The 20,443-nt window shown below is 36.1% G+C and overlaps 1 protein-coding gene across 1 annotated transcript in view; it reads left to right on the top strand.

Moving 5' to 3' along the window:
* The window catches only part of UBXN2B (UBX domain protein 2B), a 29,123-nt gene extending 13,154 nt beyond the window's left edge, over positions 1-15,969 (top strand). The window contains exons 4-8 of the mRNA XM_077876878.1: positions 482-565; positions 1,372-1,481; positions 4,763-4,900; positions 11,102-11,263; positions 11,676-15,969. Of these exons, the coding sequence (XP_077733004.1) occupies positions 482-565; positions 1,372-1,481; positions 4,763-4,900; positions 11,102-11,263; positions 11,676-11,838 (657 nt within the window). The 3' untranslated portion in view covers positions 11,839-15,969. The remainder of the gene's footprint in view (positions 1-481; positions 566-1,371; positions 1,482-4,762; positions 4,901-11,101; positions 11,264-11,675) is intronic.
* Positions 15,970-20,443: the final 4,474 nt, after the last annotated feature.

Here is a 20,443-nt window from a genome sequence, read left to right as displayed (position 1 = left end):
ATTACAGTTGAATAAAAGCAGCTTTAAAAAGTAATTATGGAGCCTTTCCTCAGGGTAGTTTATACCCATTTATAAAATTCTTCCTTTTACATTGTGAAACTTTTATTTACTTTGTGAAATAAGATTTAAGCATAATTTTTATTAGAAGACATCATAAAATACTAGTGGTAGCCTTTTTAAATCTGTTTATACTTGAAAATATATATTTCAGTACATAAATGTATTTTTTAAGTTAAGATTGGCCTAAATTATTTCAACTTCTGAGTCACTAATGTTTTATGGGAAGAAATATAATTTCTTACTTAAGTATATACCTCTCAGTAACATAAAACCTTCATTTTAATATAAAATTTTCCTGGAAAGTATAAACTGGTTTGGCTAATTATAGCTGATCTAGTTTTGAAATATATATCGCACATTACCATAACATTTTTCCTGATAAACCATAGTGAATTTTTAGCTCATTTGCTATGTATTTTAGTCATTTACAGGTGGAGGATACAGATTGGGTAATTCCTTTTGTAAGCGGTCTGAATACATCTATGGAGAAAATCAACTGCAAGATGTAGGTACAGTAACCAAAATGAAAAGTTGCAGATATTTGCCTCTAGTGACTACTGTTTTTAAAGTTAAAAATTGGTAATATGAATATAATTTCTGTTATTTTTGAAACCTGGATTTTAAGACTAATGTGTAAGCTTTTAGTCTCAAATTTTATATTGTGTCTCAATTATGCCTTGTACTTAGATGGTAAATATTTTCTATATGTTGAAAAAAGATAGGATTCATTGTCAAAATGAGCTTTATATACATACAGTAATTATTATAAATAGTATAATGTCATTAATAGAGAATTAGCTAGGTTATAAACAGGGAAATCCCTAAAGTCATTATTTGGATTTGGCTTTTAAAATTTGGAGTTATAATTTCATTTAAACATGTGTACTTTAGCCCTATAGGGTCACTGAAAGTTCTGTCTTGCCCCTTGACATAACTATTTAAGCCCTGTGCAGCAGACAAGAATATAGGTACAGATGACGGAGAAAAGCGGATGTGGAGTAACAGCTGGACACTCTAATCGCTTTCATTTTCTCAGTGACCCAAACTAATTGTACATCAAGGCCAGGATCTAGCTGTGAGACCTTTGGCATTTCAGCCATTGTCACTTTGTTAAGTTACATACAAATCTGCCAAGCAAATACTCATGCGTTCATTTACATCTTTAACAGTAACTAAAGAATAGAATGAATAACTCCATATTTGAAATAAAGTAGGTGGTTTAATATGTTGTGAAACCGCATTTGAAGCTTAAAATTATTTGATGCAAATGGATTCTTGTATTTCTTTTATCTTTTTTCCTATGTTCAAAAGGTTCAGATTTTGCTTAAACTATGGAGTAATGGTTTCAGTTTAGATGACGGAGAACTGAGACCTTATAATGACCCACCAAATGCTCAATTTCTGGAGTCTGTTAAAAGAGGGTAAGATATATTTACCTGTATTCTATTTGTTACTGAGGGTGGAACTTTTTTATTTTTAAGGTACTAGAATATATTATGTAAATAGGGGGAAGGGTATTTTTAAGTATCTAAAAGGATATATTGCTATCCATAAGTCTCTGGTTCTTAATTTGGTGGGAAGGGGCAGTAGACATTGGTCACTTTCAAGATGTGGTCAAGCTGTGGTCCCCGTTCCAAGAAGAAACATCTCAATATAATAAATCAGTACAATTGATTAGCCTGTAGCTGCCCATCCTACTAAGCCACTGTCCTGCTTACTGTTAACAGGATGGCTCTCATTGCATGTTTGCCTGAAATTCAGCAACTTATATTAGAAATCTTTTAAAGTGGCATTTCTGCTGGTAGAAGATTTAAAAAGTTAGTTTGAAGTTACAATTTGTGAAAGTAAACCAGATATACAGTGCTCTGACCGATCTAAAGAATATCATAGCTCACTAAGCTCTTGCTAAAGGATGAAGAATCAAGTGATTTTGCTATGATTATAAAAGCTTTTCTGCATCATTCTTTCACTGGCTGACAATGTGATCATTCCTAAGTAGAAATACAACCAAGCACAAAAGGTTGGTGATGAACTAGGAGATTTAAGTCACAGTGAAGAGACTAAGTAGGAGGTTATACTCCATTCAGGAATTAAAGGTGGGGCTTTTCCAAGTGATACAAATATGTCCAAGGAGAGTGGCTGAAGTGGAGTGGAGGTGAAACTCACTGGCATAGAGGGAGTCAAGGACCTCTAAAGGAATGATATCTTTAGAACACTAGCATGAAATTTGAATTTGAATTCTACAAAATAATGTCAGGACACCAAAAAATGGCAAGAAATACTGTAAACAGTATGCCAAAGTCATTGAGAAAGGTGGGGAGCTGTCCAAGGAGGTAGTATATAGTGGTGATAAATACAAGGAAATAATAATTTGAGTCAGTGCTGTGGACATGGAAACCTGAAGTCACTAGAAAGAGCTAGGAACGTGTAAGTAAGGGAATGTTCATCTGCTAAGGGAAGATCAACATTGTTGTTGAAATTGATGCTTATTTCAAAGATGTTGGAAGATAACATACGGATGATGAATGTACTATAATGTAGATCAAAACTCATTTATTCTTAATTGAAAATAAGCCAAAAACTTCGTGGGCTAACGTTCAAGCAGTCATGATGTCCTAAAAGAGGGTATTTTTTTTTTTAATCATGTCCTGAAGTACAAATTATGATCAACAACAGTTTTAGAAAAGAGTCCTTGAAGACATGACTGATGTCAGATAGTGGTTGTCAACTATTAAATCGCTGTCTTCTATTTTGTAATACTGTCTTCACTGTCCTCAAAGAATGACTCCATAGATAATATAATCTGTCCCTACATATTATTTCCCCCAAAAGATATAATATTTATCTTAAATATATTGAAATAAAATATCATAAAATTGTATATATTTCAGTTTATAAATGCTTTTATTTGACCACACCAGAAGACATAATAAAAGTAGTCAGATAGTTTGCACCTATGTGCAGTCTAGCACTTCTCAAGAAAATGTGACAAACATAAAAACAGAATAATGAAGTATGTGCGGTTGGCAGCATAATTACTAGCAGTGGCTTTGTAGTCAGGGACTTGATAAAGTTCCAAACAAAACACAGTCTTCTCTTGGTTTATATGGTACAGGTATTCCTGAAAATTTCAAAGTGTATTAATACAATGCTCCCCCCACCAAAAGAAAGTCCTTTTTTCTTCTTTGTAAGACAGACCTTAAGCTTTAAGTTTTAGGCTCAGACACTACAGTGTCCTCATTCATGCAAATCTCTAGCAGGGCATTCAGTGGTTCTGTGGGACCCAAGACAAGACTTGATTAGGCAAGATGAATCCCTATAGAAGAGTGCATCTCGTATCTGGATCCTGACCCTGAACAACAGCAGTCACGAACCACATAACAATCAAATACATCAATTTTTAAAACTTCTTCCAAAGATTTTAGAAATAAATATCTTCATTAACTATTATGTCTTCATAGGAATTTTCTAGTGCTTATTTAGGTATAAATTACTGTCTTGCAATTTGGGTTTCTAAATGTTAGAAGCACTCCAAGATCACTGTGACAACAAAAAGTCCCTATATTGAGAATCACTGGGAATGAGGTGATGCAACTTGTTTTAAAATTTTAATTCCAGTATAGTTAACATACAGTGTTATATTCATTTCAGGTATACAATATAGTGATTCAATAATTCTGTATATCACCCAGTGCTCATCAGGACAACTACACTCCTTAATCACCTCCCCTTTTTAACCCATTCCCCCACTCCATCCCTGAAATAACCTTCAGTTTGTTTTCTATAGTTAAGAGTCTGTTTCTTGGTTTGTCCTTTTTTTTGTTCATTTGCTTTTATTTTGTTTCTCAAATTCTGCATATGAGTAAAATCATATGGTACTTGTCTTTCTCTGACTGACTTATTTTGCTTAGTATTATACCCTCTGGCTCCATCCATGTCATTGCAAATGGCAAGACTTCATTTCTTTTTTATGGCTGAATAATATTCCTGTGTGTGTGTGTGTGTGTGTGTGTGTGTGTGTGTGTGTGTTGTATCTCACATCTTCAGCAGTCAGTGGACACTTGGGCTCCTTCCATATTTCAGCTATTGTAAATGATGCTGTGTATATCCTTTGCTTTAGTGTTCCTGTATTCTTTGTGTAAATATTCAGTAGTGTAATTGCTGGATCATACGGTACCTCTATTTTTAACTTTTTGAGGAACCTTCCTACTGTTTTCCTGAGTGGCTGCACTATTTTGCATTCCCACCAACAGTGCAAGAAGGTTCCATTTTCTCCGGATCCTCACCAACATGTATCTGTTGTATTTTTTATTTTAGCCATTCTGACAAAGGTGAGGTAATATCTCAGATGACACAAAGAAATGGAAGGACATTCCATGCTCATGAATTGGAAGAACAAATATTGTTAAAATGTCTATACTACCCAGAACAATCAATCTACAGATTTAATGCAATCCCTATCAAAGTACCAACAGCATTTTTCACAGAACTACAACAAACAACCCTAAAATTTATATAGAACCACAGAAGACCCTAAATAAACAAAACAATTTTGAAAAAGCAAAGCAAAGCTGAAGGTTCTATAATATGATGCAACTTGAAGAAGAAAATATTTCCAGGATAACTCACAACTTGATTATAGTAATGTCAGTGTGGATTAATTTTTTTTGAGTTAACTAAAACCTTTTTCCCTTTTTAAAAGAGAGATTCCCCTGGAACTTCAGCGACTGGTTCATGGTGGCCATGTGAATTTGGATATGGAGGACCACCAGGATCAAGAATACATAAAACCTAGATTGAGGTTCAAGGCTTTTAGTGGAGAAGGACAAAAACTTGGAAGGTAAAATGCTGAAAAATGAGAAAGATACTTGTTTTTGTTCAGTATGACTTTCCTTTGAGAATCAAAACAGCAAAATGACCTAGAAAGTAAAAACTAAAGCATGAACTGTGAAGACCTTACTGATGGAATTAGGTATTAGTGATGATATTAGTAGCTAATGATTATATTAGTGATAGTCTAGTGATAATATTAGTAGCTAATACTTAGATGGCAATTACTACATTCCTGGCCCCTAAGCACTTTAATACATATTAACTCACTTAATCTTTACAACTCTTGGATACAGAACCTATGGTGACTTCATTTGCTTATGCAATAGTATGCCCAAGGAGATTGAGCTAGGAAGTGGTTACTTTCTGGGATTCAGACCCACACTATGACTCAAGTCTGCTTTTTACCATTGTACCATCCTACCTCATTCTGAGTACATGAGCTCAAAAGAGGAAATTGTAAAGGGTTCTTGATTAGGTTGAACAGTAGGTATCTTATTAGATCACAGCTGTAAGCATGTCTGCCTTCAAGTTAGGGAAAACCAGCACATAAAACACTTAACAAAACTGGAGCTTCTATTGTAGAAGGAAGGAATTGCCTCAGAGATGTTTCTAAAAGATCCCCTAGGACTTTGCTGATTACAGTTCAGAAACCAATGTGCATTGTATAATATAAGTGGACTCCTGTATAAAAGCTGTACCTTCAAAGAATTTTTATAAATCTCATGAAATTTGTTGGGAAAAGTTACCCTGTATTATATGTCTGCATATTACTATAAGTGACATGTGAAATTGGAGTATTGGCCATGTTTCTAGTATACCCTTTTGTGTATCCTTTATTCTTTTTTGTGTGATTCCTTGCCTTCCAACTTCTCTTCACTTGGCTTGTGTACAGTGGTTCTCCATTCCCCTTGCATTTCTAAAAATAGGGAAGAATTCATGTCAGTTCTTTACACTTGTCTTTCATACCTCAAGTGTCCCTTTCTGTATCCTTTTCTCCTGATAGAGACTGATTTCTGAGGCATGTAGAGAATACAGGAACACGTGTCACCCTGGCTTTTCTTAGGACCCAAATCCTTCAGTGCCCACTCACAGGTCTACTTGGAAATTTTCTCCCTCATCTCTCCTTACTACCAACACAGGTCAGATTTGTCCTGATTGTTCTTTCTTCCTCTCTTTTGTTTTTATAACTATAACCTCCAGATATATTTTTAAAAATATTTTCTAGCACTTCTCATTTCTTTTTTTTTTTTTTTTAAGATTTTATTTATTTGAGAGAGAGAGAGAGAGTGCATGTACAAGCAGGGGGAAGGATAGATGGAGAGGGAAGAGCAGATTCCCTACAAGGGGCATCGAGGCTCAATTCCAGAACCCTGAGATCATGACCTAAGCTGAAGGCGGGCGCTTAACCAGCTGAGCCACTCAGACACACCCCTAGCACTTCATGTCTTAATGTTTATTGAGATTATGATTTTTAATTAGAACACAGGTAAAAGACGCAGCCATGTCTCTGCTTTATACATATTTTCCTTCTTATTTAAATACATGACCAAGAATGAACGTTAGACTGTACATCTTGATTAGCAGAACAGTAAATCTAGAACTGAAATTGAAAAAAGTACCATAAATGGAAGATAGCTGAATAGAGCCAGTGATTACGGTTGACAATTTCAACTCCTGAAAATAAGGATATTATCTCATTTTCATATCTTACAAAGACTGGCCTTTCTCGTAAGTCAAATAGCTAGAGAAAATGACTCCCGTGAAAGAGGCAATGATGGAGGAGAGTGACAAAACTAAGTGGTGAGAATGCTGGGCTGTTAATCATTAGCTGTATTGGTTAGGGTTTTTGATTATAGAAAACGAAATCTACTCAGTAATTTAAGAAGGGGCTTCTGACAGAGCCCTGGATAGTTTATAGCATTTCTGGAGCTAGCAGATCAAACTTTCCTAGAAGAAACAAACAACAAAACTATCTAGAAAGAACATGTCCTGTGTCCCCATCAGCTGCTCAGTGCCCATGAAGCTGGGGACCAGACACTAGAACATTCCATCATGACCTCTGTAGAAGAATCAAATACCTCCAACACCTTGGTATCCAGAAGAGCTGCATAACTTTCACTTCACAGTGCTTACGTTTACCACACAAGTGTGTATTTATTGCTCAGTAGAAGGTGGAATCATATAAAATCCTAGCTGCAAGGGAGTCTGAGAAATGTAGTCTTTAGAATTTTCAGCTTCTGTATAGGAAATTACACTAGATTAATGTGGTGTGAGCCTCTGTGGTGCACATGAATTGGAATGTTGAACAGTCGAATATATGTTCTAAGAAAGTGAAGAATTGTATAGAACATTTTAGAAGGCTTTCCATTAAGAAATCTGTTAAAATATAAAAGTTCTAACAGTTAACCTTCATGTATTCAGAAAATCACTTTCTGAGATGGTTCATTTCCCAAGAGTTCCAAGCAACTACCGAACAGAGAAATAATTAAAAAGAAGCAAACGAAACAAATGGAAATAATTCCATTGTCTTCCATAGTTGGCAGTCTTATTGCAAACATAACATTACATAGATGAAAACTAACTTAATTTTTTTACTATATTATAAATTATTGTGGGGTAAACCTAAATGCAATAAAAATATTACCCAGTTCCTTCATGTAGTATTATAGGAGCAAGCAAATCATAGCTGTAACACTTGCAAATTTACCATGACAGAATAAACTGTGCAACTGCTTAAGAATCAGTTTAGTGAGCTGGAGCAGAGCCCAACAGACCTAGAATATCACAGAATCATTTTTGATAAGCAGAGCTAACAAGTAGATAGTTGCTGGAGGCTTTTGAGCTCGTGCATATGGTGACACAGATCGTGATTGGAAGCAAACCTCTCTACCTACGCAGTTACTGTCTGTTTTTCATACTGTGCAGTCTGAAAGATTCCATTTGCCACTCACCGATTCTGGCCTCTCAACCTGAGTTTTGACTTCATCTTGATCCCTGGACCCTTAGGAGCTCTCTGTTCTAAAGTCTAATGACCCTTTCCTTCCTGCCTTTTCATTTTCTTATCCCAGCTTTCCTGTTCAACCATTGGATTTGTCTGCTCCTCTGCAGTTCAGTACTGGTGGGGATGTTCACACCCCCATGCTGGGCGGGCACCTCTCCTCCCACTGTCCACTGATCCCAGATGTTCCCTGCTCTCATCTCAGTCATCTCAGTAGACTTTTTTTTCTTTCCTTTTTTTTTTTTTTTTGCTTCCACAAGAAAATGGAGCCTGACAATGAATGAGCTTAATATATTCCTCTTAGCTTCCAAGTTTATTAAATCCATCCTTATTGCCCTCTCTTAAGTTAGAAGAAGTTTCTTTTCCTGACCAAGGGACTCATTCCTCTTACAACCAACCTACATCCTTTCTTCCAGTTTGCCTAGAAAGTTTATTTTATTAGTTAACTTGCCTCTTTTTAATGTAATACTTGAATCATACAAACAATATACTGAAAATGTCATTATATTTTATCAGTTGAATGATAAGGAAAAACTGTTAAGTCATAAGCAGGTAAAACTCTGAAGGCTAACTAGTAAAGTTACTCTAATTTTTTTAAATGTGTTTTTATACCTCACTGACCAGCCTTCTCAGCTACCTAATTCTGTGGCTGTGAGCATGTCTTTCAATCTCTCCGACTCTTTTTTTTCCTATAAAATGATATGGTTGGCCTAAACTATCTTGAAAATCCATTCCTGTTCTCAAATATTATGATGCATATAATTTCATTTTGACATATACACATAAAGAAATGCATGAAGAGCTTTCCTTACTTAGTTTCCCTACCTGGTATTTTCTTTTTGTATTTTGAGAAGCTTATCTGATCAGAATCTATTTTAAACAGAAAGCAGTAAAGTACAGAAATAGGGGTCTGAGGAACTTTTATCCTGAAAAGAACCAAAGATGAACGTGGCCTTTCTCATCTATCCACAAAGAAAACTTTTCCCTCCCTAGTTGTTAGGGTAGGAATCATGATGCTAGTAGCTGCCTTTTAAGAAGTGTCGACTGTGTAAAAGCACTGTTTGAAATGCTTATATGTCCTCATTAACTTAATATTTACTGCTGTGCTGCTGGTATCTGTTTTGCATGTGAGGAAACTATTTAGTGACTTGCCCAGGGTCACACATCTAATACGTTGTAGAATCAGAAAAATCCTGGAGTCAGGCTCCTGAATCCATTGTTGTTAACTATTCAGCAATTGCTCCCTCCTTCACATCGTGACTTAAATTAACAAATGCAGTGATGGCTGTGATGGTGGTAGTGATAATAATAATAATAGTAATAGTAATAATAATGTATATACCTAGTTATTGGTGAGGTAGAGGAAGAGAGGAGAAGCCCTTTGCATTCAGTGTACCATCCCTTTGGATTTTGTACCTCTCAGTATGTAAGGGACGCTGGACTCTTGACACAGTGAACCAACTTGGTGGTGAAGTCCTCAGTTCCAAACTTGAAAGAAAATTCCTTAATAATACCTGATCAGTGATTACAAATTACCATTTTCTTTTTTTCATGTCTTTATCGTATATATTCTGAAATCCATTCTAAAATATGTCAGGAGGGGAGCTTGGGTGGCTCAGTTAAGCATCTGCCTTCAGCTCAGGTCATGATATTAAGGTTCCTTGGATGGAGCCCTGCATCAGGCTCCCTGCCCAGTGGTAAGCCTGCTTCTCCCTCTGCCTCCTGCTCTTTCCCCTGCTCATGTTTGCTTGTGTGCGTGCTCTTTCTCTCTCTCTCTCTCTCTCTCTCTCTCAAATAAGATCTTTTAAATAATATAAAATTTATGTCAGGAAATAGCTAAAGAAAGGGGAAGTGTTAGGAATAAGTACCATTTAATTTTACCACTTCACTGTATATTTTGAGAATCTTTGGATGGGAATAAGAATCAGGATGAGCTAAAGCAGAATCAAAATGCTCCTGGAACTTTTATACTAATAAATATATACTTATTTTTTTCAAAAGAAAATAATTTATGAGATACCATCTGAATCTTAGTACTTGAGAAGATAAACATTAAGACTATTAAATAATCTCTTTAGATAAAGAAGATTAAGAGTTGATATCTATAAAGAATTTGGCTAAATTTGTTTTAATTCCTTAACCAAAAGAACACTTTATTTTTTACATAAATGACTTTCAGCTTACAGTGATGGGTCATCCTGATAGCATTAGAAGGCACTAAAAAAGCAGTACTAAGGTCCTTAGTAATCAAGTTCCAATGGTAAGATGTCCCATCAAATAAGTTTTATTATAAATCTATCACCATGGGGGCAGGGCACCTGGGTGTCTTAGTCAGTTGAGTGTGTGTCCGATTCTTGATTTCAGCTCAGGTCATGATCTCAGGGTCCTGGGGTCAAGCCCCGCATCGGGCTCTGTGCTCAGTGTAGAACTGGCTTGTCCCTTCCCTCTCCGACTTGCACATACACATTTTCTCTTTCTAAAAAAATAAATAAATAAAACCTTTTAAAAAATAAGTAACACAAGTAAATCTATCACCATATATAAAATTTCATTCCTCACTAGCACTTAGAAATTACTTCTTTTTCATAAAGGAGTCACTACTTAAATCAGGTGTTTCTAAGTAATATTAGATAAATTTAAGCTAATAATTTAGTGCTGATGATATGTACAAAACTAGTTGGTACCTGTTGAAACACTGTCCTAGGCACTATGGGACTTACTGGTATAACAAACCTACATAACATTGTATAGTTGTCTCCCTCCACCCCCCATTTTATACATGATAAAACTGGGATTCAGAGAGATTAATTTACTTCCTCAAGTCTATGCAGTTGACATAGCTGGGATTTGAAATCAAGTCTGTCTGTACTCATTGTCATTCTTTGACATCAACTCAGAGTTGCTCAGACTTTTGAGTGAAGACTGTTGTGCTAACAGCCTCATGGAATTTCAAAGGGAAAAGGGAGAAAAGAATACAAAGTTAGGCTTTTGAAAGAGATTGGATAAACAAAACTTGAATCATAGGATACAAAATAATTTTAATATATTGAAAGAAGTTGAAAGAAATATGGGAGACTCAAAAGAAGCCATGTTTCCTTTGAAAGAAGTAAGGAAGTCACAGGCAGGAACACTTGAGACTCAGCCATGGATGTCATGGTTATTCTTGTGTATTCAGATTCATGTTCTAATTTTTCAGTTCTTCTTTCTTAGCCTTACCCCTGAAATAGTCAGTACACCTTCATCTCCAGAAGAGGAGGATAAGTCAATATTTAATGCGGTTGTTCTTATTGATGATTCTGTGCCAACAACAAAAATTCAAATCAGATTAGCAGATGGGAGTCGTTTGATACAAAGATTCAATAGTACACACAGGTAAGCTCATTTGTGGTTTTTCACACAGGGTTTCTTATCTTTATAAAACTATGTGACATGCTGCTGGGGATTTTTTCTAGGTCATCTGCTGCTAAGATATTTTATACTCTGAAAAGAATAGGATCTGCACTTTTAATATAATAACATTGTTGACATCTATTTTATGCATAACTCACCTAAAGATTGTTTCTTTACAGAAAAGGTAAATAATTAGCTACACTCCAAGAGTAATGCTCGATTGTATCTATAATCCAAGATAAATCCATCCATTTAAATAACGTAAATTTTTTAAAATTACAGTACATTTAAATAAGGATTAGAATTGTATGATTTATATCACTAATTTTAACTAAAAGCTTACATGAAAATAACATTTTTGTATCACAAATTATTTTCACCTTGTTTCTTTCAGGATCCTGGATGTCCGGAACTTTATTATACAGTCCCGTCCTGAATTTGCGACTCTTGACTTTATTCTTGTGACTTCATTTCCAAATAAAGAGCTAACAGATGAAAGCCTGACACTACAAGAAGCAGATATTCTTAACACTGTGATACTTCAGCAACTAAAATAATACGGCTCCTATCCATGCAGTAGCATGTAGGGAAGATAATGTGCCATAATAATAAGGAAAATACTTATAGCATTAAGAAAACAAACTATTTTTTATTATTTATACAGATAAATTTTGGTTTTATTCTTATCCTGTCTTCCAGCCTTAGTATAGATGAATTTGGGCCAGGAATAGATTTTGAGATAAATGTTTGAGTTTTTAGTTGCAGGGCTGGTTTATGTTGATAGCTTGTAAATATTCAGGCAAACCAATTTGTTACATGCTCTGGGTTAATGTAACAACATTTGTTTGCAGAGAAAATGAACAAAACCCCATTTTGATAAATGCATTTGGTAAAATTTGCACTAAAGTTTCTTGATGGTGCGTTGATCAACAGCTATCAAGAAATCCTCTGATCAATTGAAATTTTTGCTGTGATTATATTGAAAAGTATCTGTATTCTGATTTTGAAATATGTTGATCGGATAATTTCCTTCTATTAAGATTGTATGCGTCCATCCGTACGTGTCCTTCCGTACGTGTCCTTTATACTTACTGATTTAGCTCTATTACTAGTGTCAAAAAATACAGTTTGGCCTTGTATTTTACAGAACTATGACCATCATAAACCAGAAACACAGACAGAAAGGTCAGCAGTTCTTGAGAAGATCTCTTAAATAGCACTTTAAAATAGAGTAATTACAGTCTCTCCCAGAGTCTGCCTTGATCACATTCATTTATTTATTCAACACATTTTTCTAAGGGACCCACTGTATATACTGGACACTGTTCTAAGTGTTCAACCCAGAATGTATTCTACTCCAGGGCAAAATGAGTGTACAACTTCAGAAATGTAAATTCTGTCAACCAGACTGGGCCTAAAGGATTACCAGCAAAAATATTTGCATTTCTGCCAAAGCCAGGTATTTCCTGAATGAGGTAGGCTATATCAGGAATGATAGAACGACTTTTTCTTCCTCCCAGATACCATTTCATCTTTGGTCAACACTCCTAGTTTGTTTTCTGTGGCTGCTGTAACAAATTACTACAAACTTAGTGGCTTAAAATAGTACAAATTTATTATTTTGTAATTCTATAGGTTGGAGGTCCAACATGGGTCTCACTAAGATAAATATTGACAAGGCTCTGGTCCTTTTGAGAGGCTCTAGAGGGGAATCATTTCCTTGTGTGTCCAGCTCCTAGGGGCCCCCTTCTCCCATCCTCCAAGCCAGTACTCTTCTCTGCCATTACATCTCTTTGACAACAGCCAGGAAAAGTTCTCTGCTTTTAAGGACTCGTGATTGGGCCCACCAGGTAATTCAGGATTATCTCCACATCACAAGGTCTGTAGCAACCTTGGCTGCATCTTTAAAGTCCCCTTTACTAGGCAAAGTGACATATCACAGATTCCCTCTGGAGGCTGCAGAGGTGAGTCTGTTCTTTGCCTCTTCCAAGGCTGTTAGCATCTCTTCACTGTAGCTGTATCTCTCCAATCTCTGCTTCTGTCTTGACATCTTTTACTACCAACTTTATTTCTCTTGCCTTCTTCTTAGAAGGATCCTTGTGATTATATTTGGTTTTCCTAGAATAATTACCAGAAAAATCTCATCTCTAAATACTTAATCACACTGGCAAAATCCTTTTCTTATTTACATAGGAAGCCATTACCATACCTACATTACCTAGGTATGGTAATGAGACCATGAATATTTTGGAGGTCATTCTGACTACCACAGTCCACACCTGCCCCAAGGATTCACATCGATTCTGCATAAAGCCACCCCATCTAGAAGTATCAACCAATTATAACATCAAAGTGCAACATCTTACCTGAAATTCACCAGCTCAAAAATCCTAAACCTCATTTAAATCATCTAAATCAAGTATAAGTGAGGGTCTTGGTATGATTCCTGGGACACCGTTTCTCTCCATCTGTGTAACTCTGAACTTAGAAAACCAGTTATCTGTTCCCAAATATAGATAGGACATTCCTTTTCAAACAAAGCGGAATGAGAAGAGGAGCCACGTGTGCCAAGATTTATATAGGAGCCACGCACACTCTATTACATGTCAAATCCTGGGAACTATTCTAGGCTTTTGATGTCCTCTCAGAGTCCTCTTCCCTTTTTCATGAAAGGTAGCACCTGTTTGCAGCTGAGTAGTTTTCTCAGCTTGTTTCTTACCTGTGGAATTGTGGGAAGTCCGGCCATCGTTGGTTTCATACCACCACCATCTTTTTCAATTTAGGGTAGCAGTGTGTGGCATAACATTCTCCAGAATTTCGTGGATCTTGTGTGCCTGTTGGGAGGATTCAGTTCTTTAGACTGGAGGCCCCTGCACAAAGCATTCCTAGGTAGTCCCATCTCTATTTTTGGCTTTTTCTGAGAAGGCTGAGAGGATCTATGAGTCCCACCCTTAATGCCTTCAAAGAACTTGTGGTGTGATGGAAAATTCAGGCCTTCCCCAGGTATTAACAGAGGGTTGTATGACTGTACCCTACTCTTGAGCTGGTTCCCTGACAGTGAATTCCTTAACTGTAATGTCTTCTGTCAGCTGGGTAAGCTAAGAATTTCCAAGTCATCGGGTCCTGTTTTCTTTATATTTAACAGTTCTTCACTCAATTTATCTATCTCCACTCACATTGTATTCTGACCAGCAAGAAGAGAGCAGGGCACACCTTGCACACTTTGCTTAGAAGTCGCTTCAACCAAATGTCTTAAATTTATCCCTTACAACTTCTGTTTCCACGTAACTGCAGACACCACTATATAACCACAGTCTCTTTTCCTTCACTTTCCAAAGCATGTTACTCATTTCCTACCAAGCCCTCTTGGCAGCCCCTTTAATGTCCTTTTTTCTTCTAACACTCTGTTTAGGACAATTTATATCATCTCCATGGCAATTTAGGTGCTCTCTACCATGCTCTTTACCTTCCTTCAGCCCTCACCAGCATTAACATCCATAAATCTGCTAACAGTGTTCAAAGCAATCCTGCCTCTTTCTGTCATGCTCCTAAAAATTCTTCCAGCCGTCTACCCACTGTCTCATTCCAAAGCTAAGCCCTCCTTTTCAGGTGTTCAGCAGCGCCCCACATCCAGGTATCTGGGAAAGTCTACTATGCCTGTTCACTGCCACTTAACTTGAATGTGCCAATAAGGAGATTTGGAATTCAGCTTTCTCTGGGAGCTCCATTTATTTCAAGGAGGTGACCTGTGGTCAAGGTTTTCCTACTGTCAAGTGCTATCAGAACTACCACAGGATAGAAGTGTTGGACCTCACCACCACAGAGAAACTGGTTCTCAGTGTCACAATGCAGAGTGAGAAGATTATTCCTAAATCTTAGAACAGGAAGCCATGCTCCTCTCCACCAGTCAACAACTTGGAGAATATATAAATAGCAGTTCAGAATGTTACCAGGAATAAACTACATTTTCATAGGAGCAAAACCATCTTCCTTAGGAAATACTCTATCGAAACAAATGAACATTTTAAATAAGAGGGCATTGCCCTATTTTGGATTAACAAAATGGGGTGAGGGGATTAACCAAACCCTGTAAAAGTGTTTGAAATGTTATGACTGTAGTTTCTTTTTATCATTTAGATGGAGTGCCCATAGATGCACGTACAAAAGCAACTGCCATTTTTGTATATGATAGTCTTCCAAAAGGTAGAGATTCACATTAGGAGGGATAATTAAACATTCAGAATAATACTTTCACATGTACTACACAGTGTTTTGCTTCATTGGAGTTGTTTTCCTGAATTCTTTTTTACTATTGCAGTCACCGTAACTTATAAAGTTTATAGTCATCCCCAAGGAATTATGTCACAATGGGCAGGTAGAGAGCCATGTGTGAGGTCAGTTGTTTTGCATGACATATGTAATCAAAAAATTTCAAGTGTCTGGTTTACCAATAAAGAATGTTTTCACTGAAAGTCATTGAAAATCCTTTTCAAAATTTCCTTAATTAGTTTTATTTGAGTGACTTAATGGATTATTGTAGAGCATGAATAACATTCCCTGTGGTTTAATTTCTTGTGGTGCATCTTTTTGATTGACAGAGAAGAACTGAATTGTAGCAATGTTTTCTCAATTTTCCGTTACTGTTTCTGTTTTCATTCCACCAAAATAAAGGTGCGAATTTTTCTTAACTTTTTGTCGCAGTGGATTTCTGAAAACCGTGTCACAACGTGTTGTTGATAAAGTAAGTCATTATTTTCCCCTTATAGAGTTTTTCCCTCTGATCAATGATACAAATTAATACATCTTATTTGTGTCCAATGTTGTAATAATGGCTAAGAAATACTTTCTGTAATCCTCTATACAGTTTTAAGGGAAAGGATCTTTTAACTCCAAGGAAATGATTTGTAAAAGTAGCCCCAGTGCATATGTGTGTGAGAGAGAATGTGTGTGTCCACAAGCACGGTTATTATGTTGGGATGGATAGCAATATAATCCTATTTAAGACAGTGACTTTTCTTGCCTTAACCTGGGGAATAGAAGAGTATATAAAATGAGTGTATGTCCTTTGATTTTATGCCTTCATATTTCCCTTATCTACATAGTGTACCATTCATGTACTTTTTAGAACATTGTTAATTATAAAGTGTACCAGGTTGTAGTTTCCACATTTCACATCTTTCCCACTTCGGTCTTCATTTTTGTCTTTTTGGGAATAGCTTGTTTCTTCTAATGTAAACAGTTTTCATCATTTTTATCCTAGGACTGGGATTTGCAAAAAGTATAATTTTTAGTTTTCTATCAGAATCTGTGTTTGTTAAAAAGTAGCAACTATAAGTACTACAACTATTGAGAGCATCAGTAGGCTTGAGAGTGAAAGCATGAATGTAGTTGAGTACAAGCAGAGGTCCTGTTCCCACCAGCCTGGAGTTACCTAAGTCTGAGCTTCTGAGCATAGAAGGAAGGAGGATGGAGCAGCAGCTTTTAAAACGAAATGTTCAGGGGTGCCTGGGTGGCTCAGTGGTTGAGGGTCTGCCTTTGGCTCAGGGCATGATCTCGGGCTTCTGGGATTGAGTTCCACATCAGGCTCCCCACAGAGAGCCTGCTTCTTATTCTGCCTGTGTCTCTGCCTGTCTCTCTGTGTGTTTCCCATGAACAAATAAGTAAAATCTTTTTTTCAAAAAAAAAAAAAATGTTCATCCTCAGTATAATCAGTCAGATATAACATTCCCTGAGGTGAAGTTTATTTCATATTTTACTATATTAATAAATATTTCATATTTTACTATATTAATTACTATATTTATACATATAAATTTAATATTTATATTAAATTTATTTAATATAAAATAGTAAGATAAATTTTACTATATTAATAAAATGTTTTGTTAATATAGTAAAATTTTATGCAAATCGATAGTTTACATATGCATATTATAAAATACATGATGACATGAAGGCTAGGTCTTCTTATCCCCTTGAAAACATTATAAAGGTCCATAATGTAAGTAGACGGTACTGTTCTGAAACATTGTGTACATGGTATGCTATGACAGCAAATGAATCTAACTTTATAGTCTTTAATTAAGCATATGTGTAATTCATTTGCAATAAGGACTTTGTGTCTTAGATAGTAACTACTCGGGTTGAACATTTATTGAGGGCTTACCAAGGGCAGGATCCTATTTTGATAGGCAGCATGTTACAGTCAGTGCCACTCTGACAGTTTGTCACCCTGACCTCAGTATAAGTGTGACTTGAGAGAGGACTTTTGTGAGGCCTCTATCTAAAAATCATGCTCTTGTCTCTTAGTCATATTACCCTGTTTACTAGCATTAGCAATACCTGATACTTTCTTGTTAATTTGTTTGGCTTTCGTCAACATCTTACATGGAGACAGTCTTTCCTGTTCCCCCTATCAAATGATAAAAGTAAAACTATATAGTAACAGCCTGATGTTCCTTATCCAAGGAAATCAGTCCATGGATTGGGGGAGTACAGTGCCTCATAAGCGCTGGAGCACTGATCCTAGGGGTTTGAGGCAAGAGCAAGCTTTATAGCTGGTAAAAGAGGCAACTTGGAAATGCATGGTCAGCTAGGAGGTGGAGGATTTTCTTACAAGGCTAATAGCCTATTTTCCAGGGTAGGGTAAGCTAGCTAAAGCTGAGTTGGAGGATTGTGATTGGTATGTGTTTCCTTGACAGGCATTCCCCATAAAAGCAAGCTTAGGTTTAAAATTGTGACAGACCAAGGCACTGGGACATCCTACATTTTGTGAATCCTAATATATGAGTTAAATTTAATATCCCATATTCTCAGAATGTGCATTTGTGAGAGCAGAAATTTTTCTTATACTGTATCCTTGGAAATTAGGACAGTGTCTTAAATGTAAGAGTCACTCATAAATGATTAATAAATGATAAATCAGTGGATTAAGAATGGGACCCTCTGAAAGTTGGAAGAATGCATGCATTAATGTTTTAAAATCAAGAGCTTCAGAAATACCGACAGAGTCGATACTAGTGAGAGAAAACATTTGTATACTTGTTTGGGTTTTAAAGGAAGGAGAAGACAAAAGTGTTCAGTAAGTGGCAGACTTGATTCATCTCCAGGAGTGGTAGCATCTATACCTATAAGTGAATGGTCCTGGTAGTTCCCATGGTAGAACTGGATAAAGAGAGCTAAAGAATGCCCTCCTGACAATATGAGAGATACCCGAAATTGTTTGAAGCCCAGCAGTAGGTGTTGTAATTCTGTAAGTTTAAGGATAAGGAAGGACTTTGCTCCAGAGACGTGGAAGAGACCCTTCAACCCATTATGTTCTATTCGGTTATTCAGAAAGGAATGCTGCTTTCTTGTCATGCGATCTGATGTTTAATATGATTTCTCTTATGGATTTTAACTTTATATCAGAGGTAAAATAGTACTAGCCTCATAGTAGCTATCATTTATTATATCACTTTCACATAATTTATTTAAACATTTTAGTTTCAGGCCAGCCCGGATGGCTCAGCAGTTTAGCGCTGCCTTCAGCCCAGGGCCTGATCCTGGAGACCCAGGGTGGAGTCCCATGGAGCCTGCTTCTCCCTCTGCCTGTGTCCTGCCTCTCTCTCTCTCTTTCTCTCTCTCTCTGTCTCTCATGAATAAATAAAATCTTTAAAAAAAAAAACATTTTAGTTTTACTAATGTTTTATTTCAGAATGTGGCACCTTAATGTTTTTGTTTTAGAGTGTTTTATTAACGTTTTATTTTGGAATGTGACACTTCATCATAATTTATTTAGCACTTTAATACTGATATCTCAAAGATGTGGAAGTTGATTTATCAGTTAATTGAGAGTGTGCTAAAATATATGTAAACTCTTGTTAACTGAAAAGCAACAGAAAGTCATATGATACTAGAGATTTTATTTACACGTCCCTCGTGCCTTTGAAATGAAACTAGTTTGAGGAACTGTTGACTTTGGCTTGACTCTCAATTTGGCTGAACTTGCAAAGAAAATTCTCACTAGTCACTTTATATTGTTCTTGTTCTCTAAATTAACTCCCATTACCCAATCTTCCACGCAAGCAAAGAAAGGAGAAATGACCTGGAGTTACAGATTTCCAAATAACCTTTTAAACAGACAAGTATACCAGCAAACGTGTAGGAGTTTCAATGTTCCTGAAATTATTTTTCAGAGAGAAAATGTTTAAAATTCTCTTATTGTTGATATTCTTTAATAGCGCTTTTTTATGTATAATAAAATAGCTAGTACTTATTTAATTTGCATAGATTTTTTAACATATTGTAAATACAGATCTTAAGTATGTTTGACATTTAAAATGGCACTGGAGCTCATAGTTGTAAGTGATCAAGGGTTCTCTATGTGCAGCCCTTGAAATAAATGACTTTTTTTTTAAGGATTTTATTTATTTATTTGTGAGAGGGAGTGAGAGGGAGAAGCAGGCTGCCCGTTGAGCAGAGAGCCCAATGTGGGGCTCAATCCCAGAACCCTGGGATCATGACCCAAACTAAACGCAGACACTTAACTGACTGAGCCACCCTGGTGCCCCGAAATAAGTGACTTTTAACATAGAATTGTATCCCTAGGCATCTTAATCATTTTGTTTTAGATGTAATAAAAATAGCAAAGAGGCTAGATTTGATTCCAAGATATGCACATGACTCAGTGAGTGTGTGGCATATATTCATTTGATCTAATCTCCTCAGATGTGAAAGACCACTGGATGATTCACAAACTGTATGTCTTTTCTTTCTCCAAATTATTATTTTAAATAAGAGGATCTACCTTAAACTATTAGTGAAAAAATTATGAAAAATGTTTGCATTTTTAGAAGTTGTAATTTTATGATTTCAGTTTTTCACTGAAAAACTGCAATAAGTGCAGTAAGTCCCCTAATTCCACTTTTGGATGGTTCTCCAATCAAGGCTAGGACTTTTACTCAAACATTGCATGTAAGTGTATGCAAAAGCATATTTGATTATTTCCTTATCATTCTTCCTATTATAAACAATAGTGCTTAGTTTGACTCAGAGGAGCTACCAAAATATCTAAAAATCTTCATACTAAACATGTGGAGATTGGGAATAGTGCTGATGTGTGTTTTCCAGTCAACACACAAACTTTCACTTCCTTTCTTATTTCTCCTCCCTTTCTCTTGT

Source organism: Canis aureus, chromosome 28 (assembly GCF_053574225.1).
Source record: "Canis aureus isolate CA01 chromosome 28, VMU_Caureus_v.1.0, whole genome shotgun sequence".
Taxonomy (NCBI): domain Eukaryota; kingdom Metazoa; phylum Chordata; class Mammalia; order Carnivora; family Canidae; genus Canis; species Canis aureus.
Note: the sequence above shows the minus strand (reverse complement) of the source record. Positions and strands in the feature narration are given on the sequence as shown.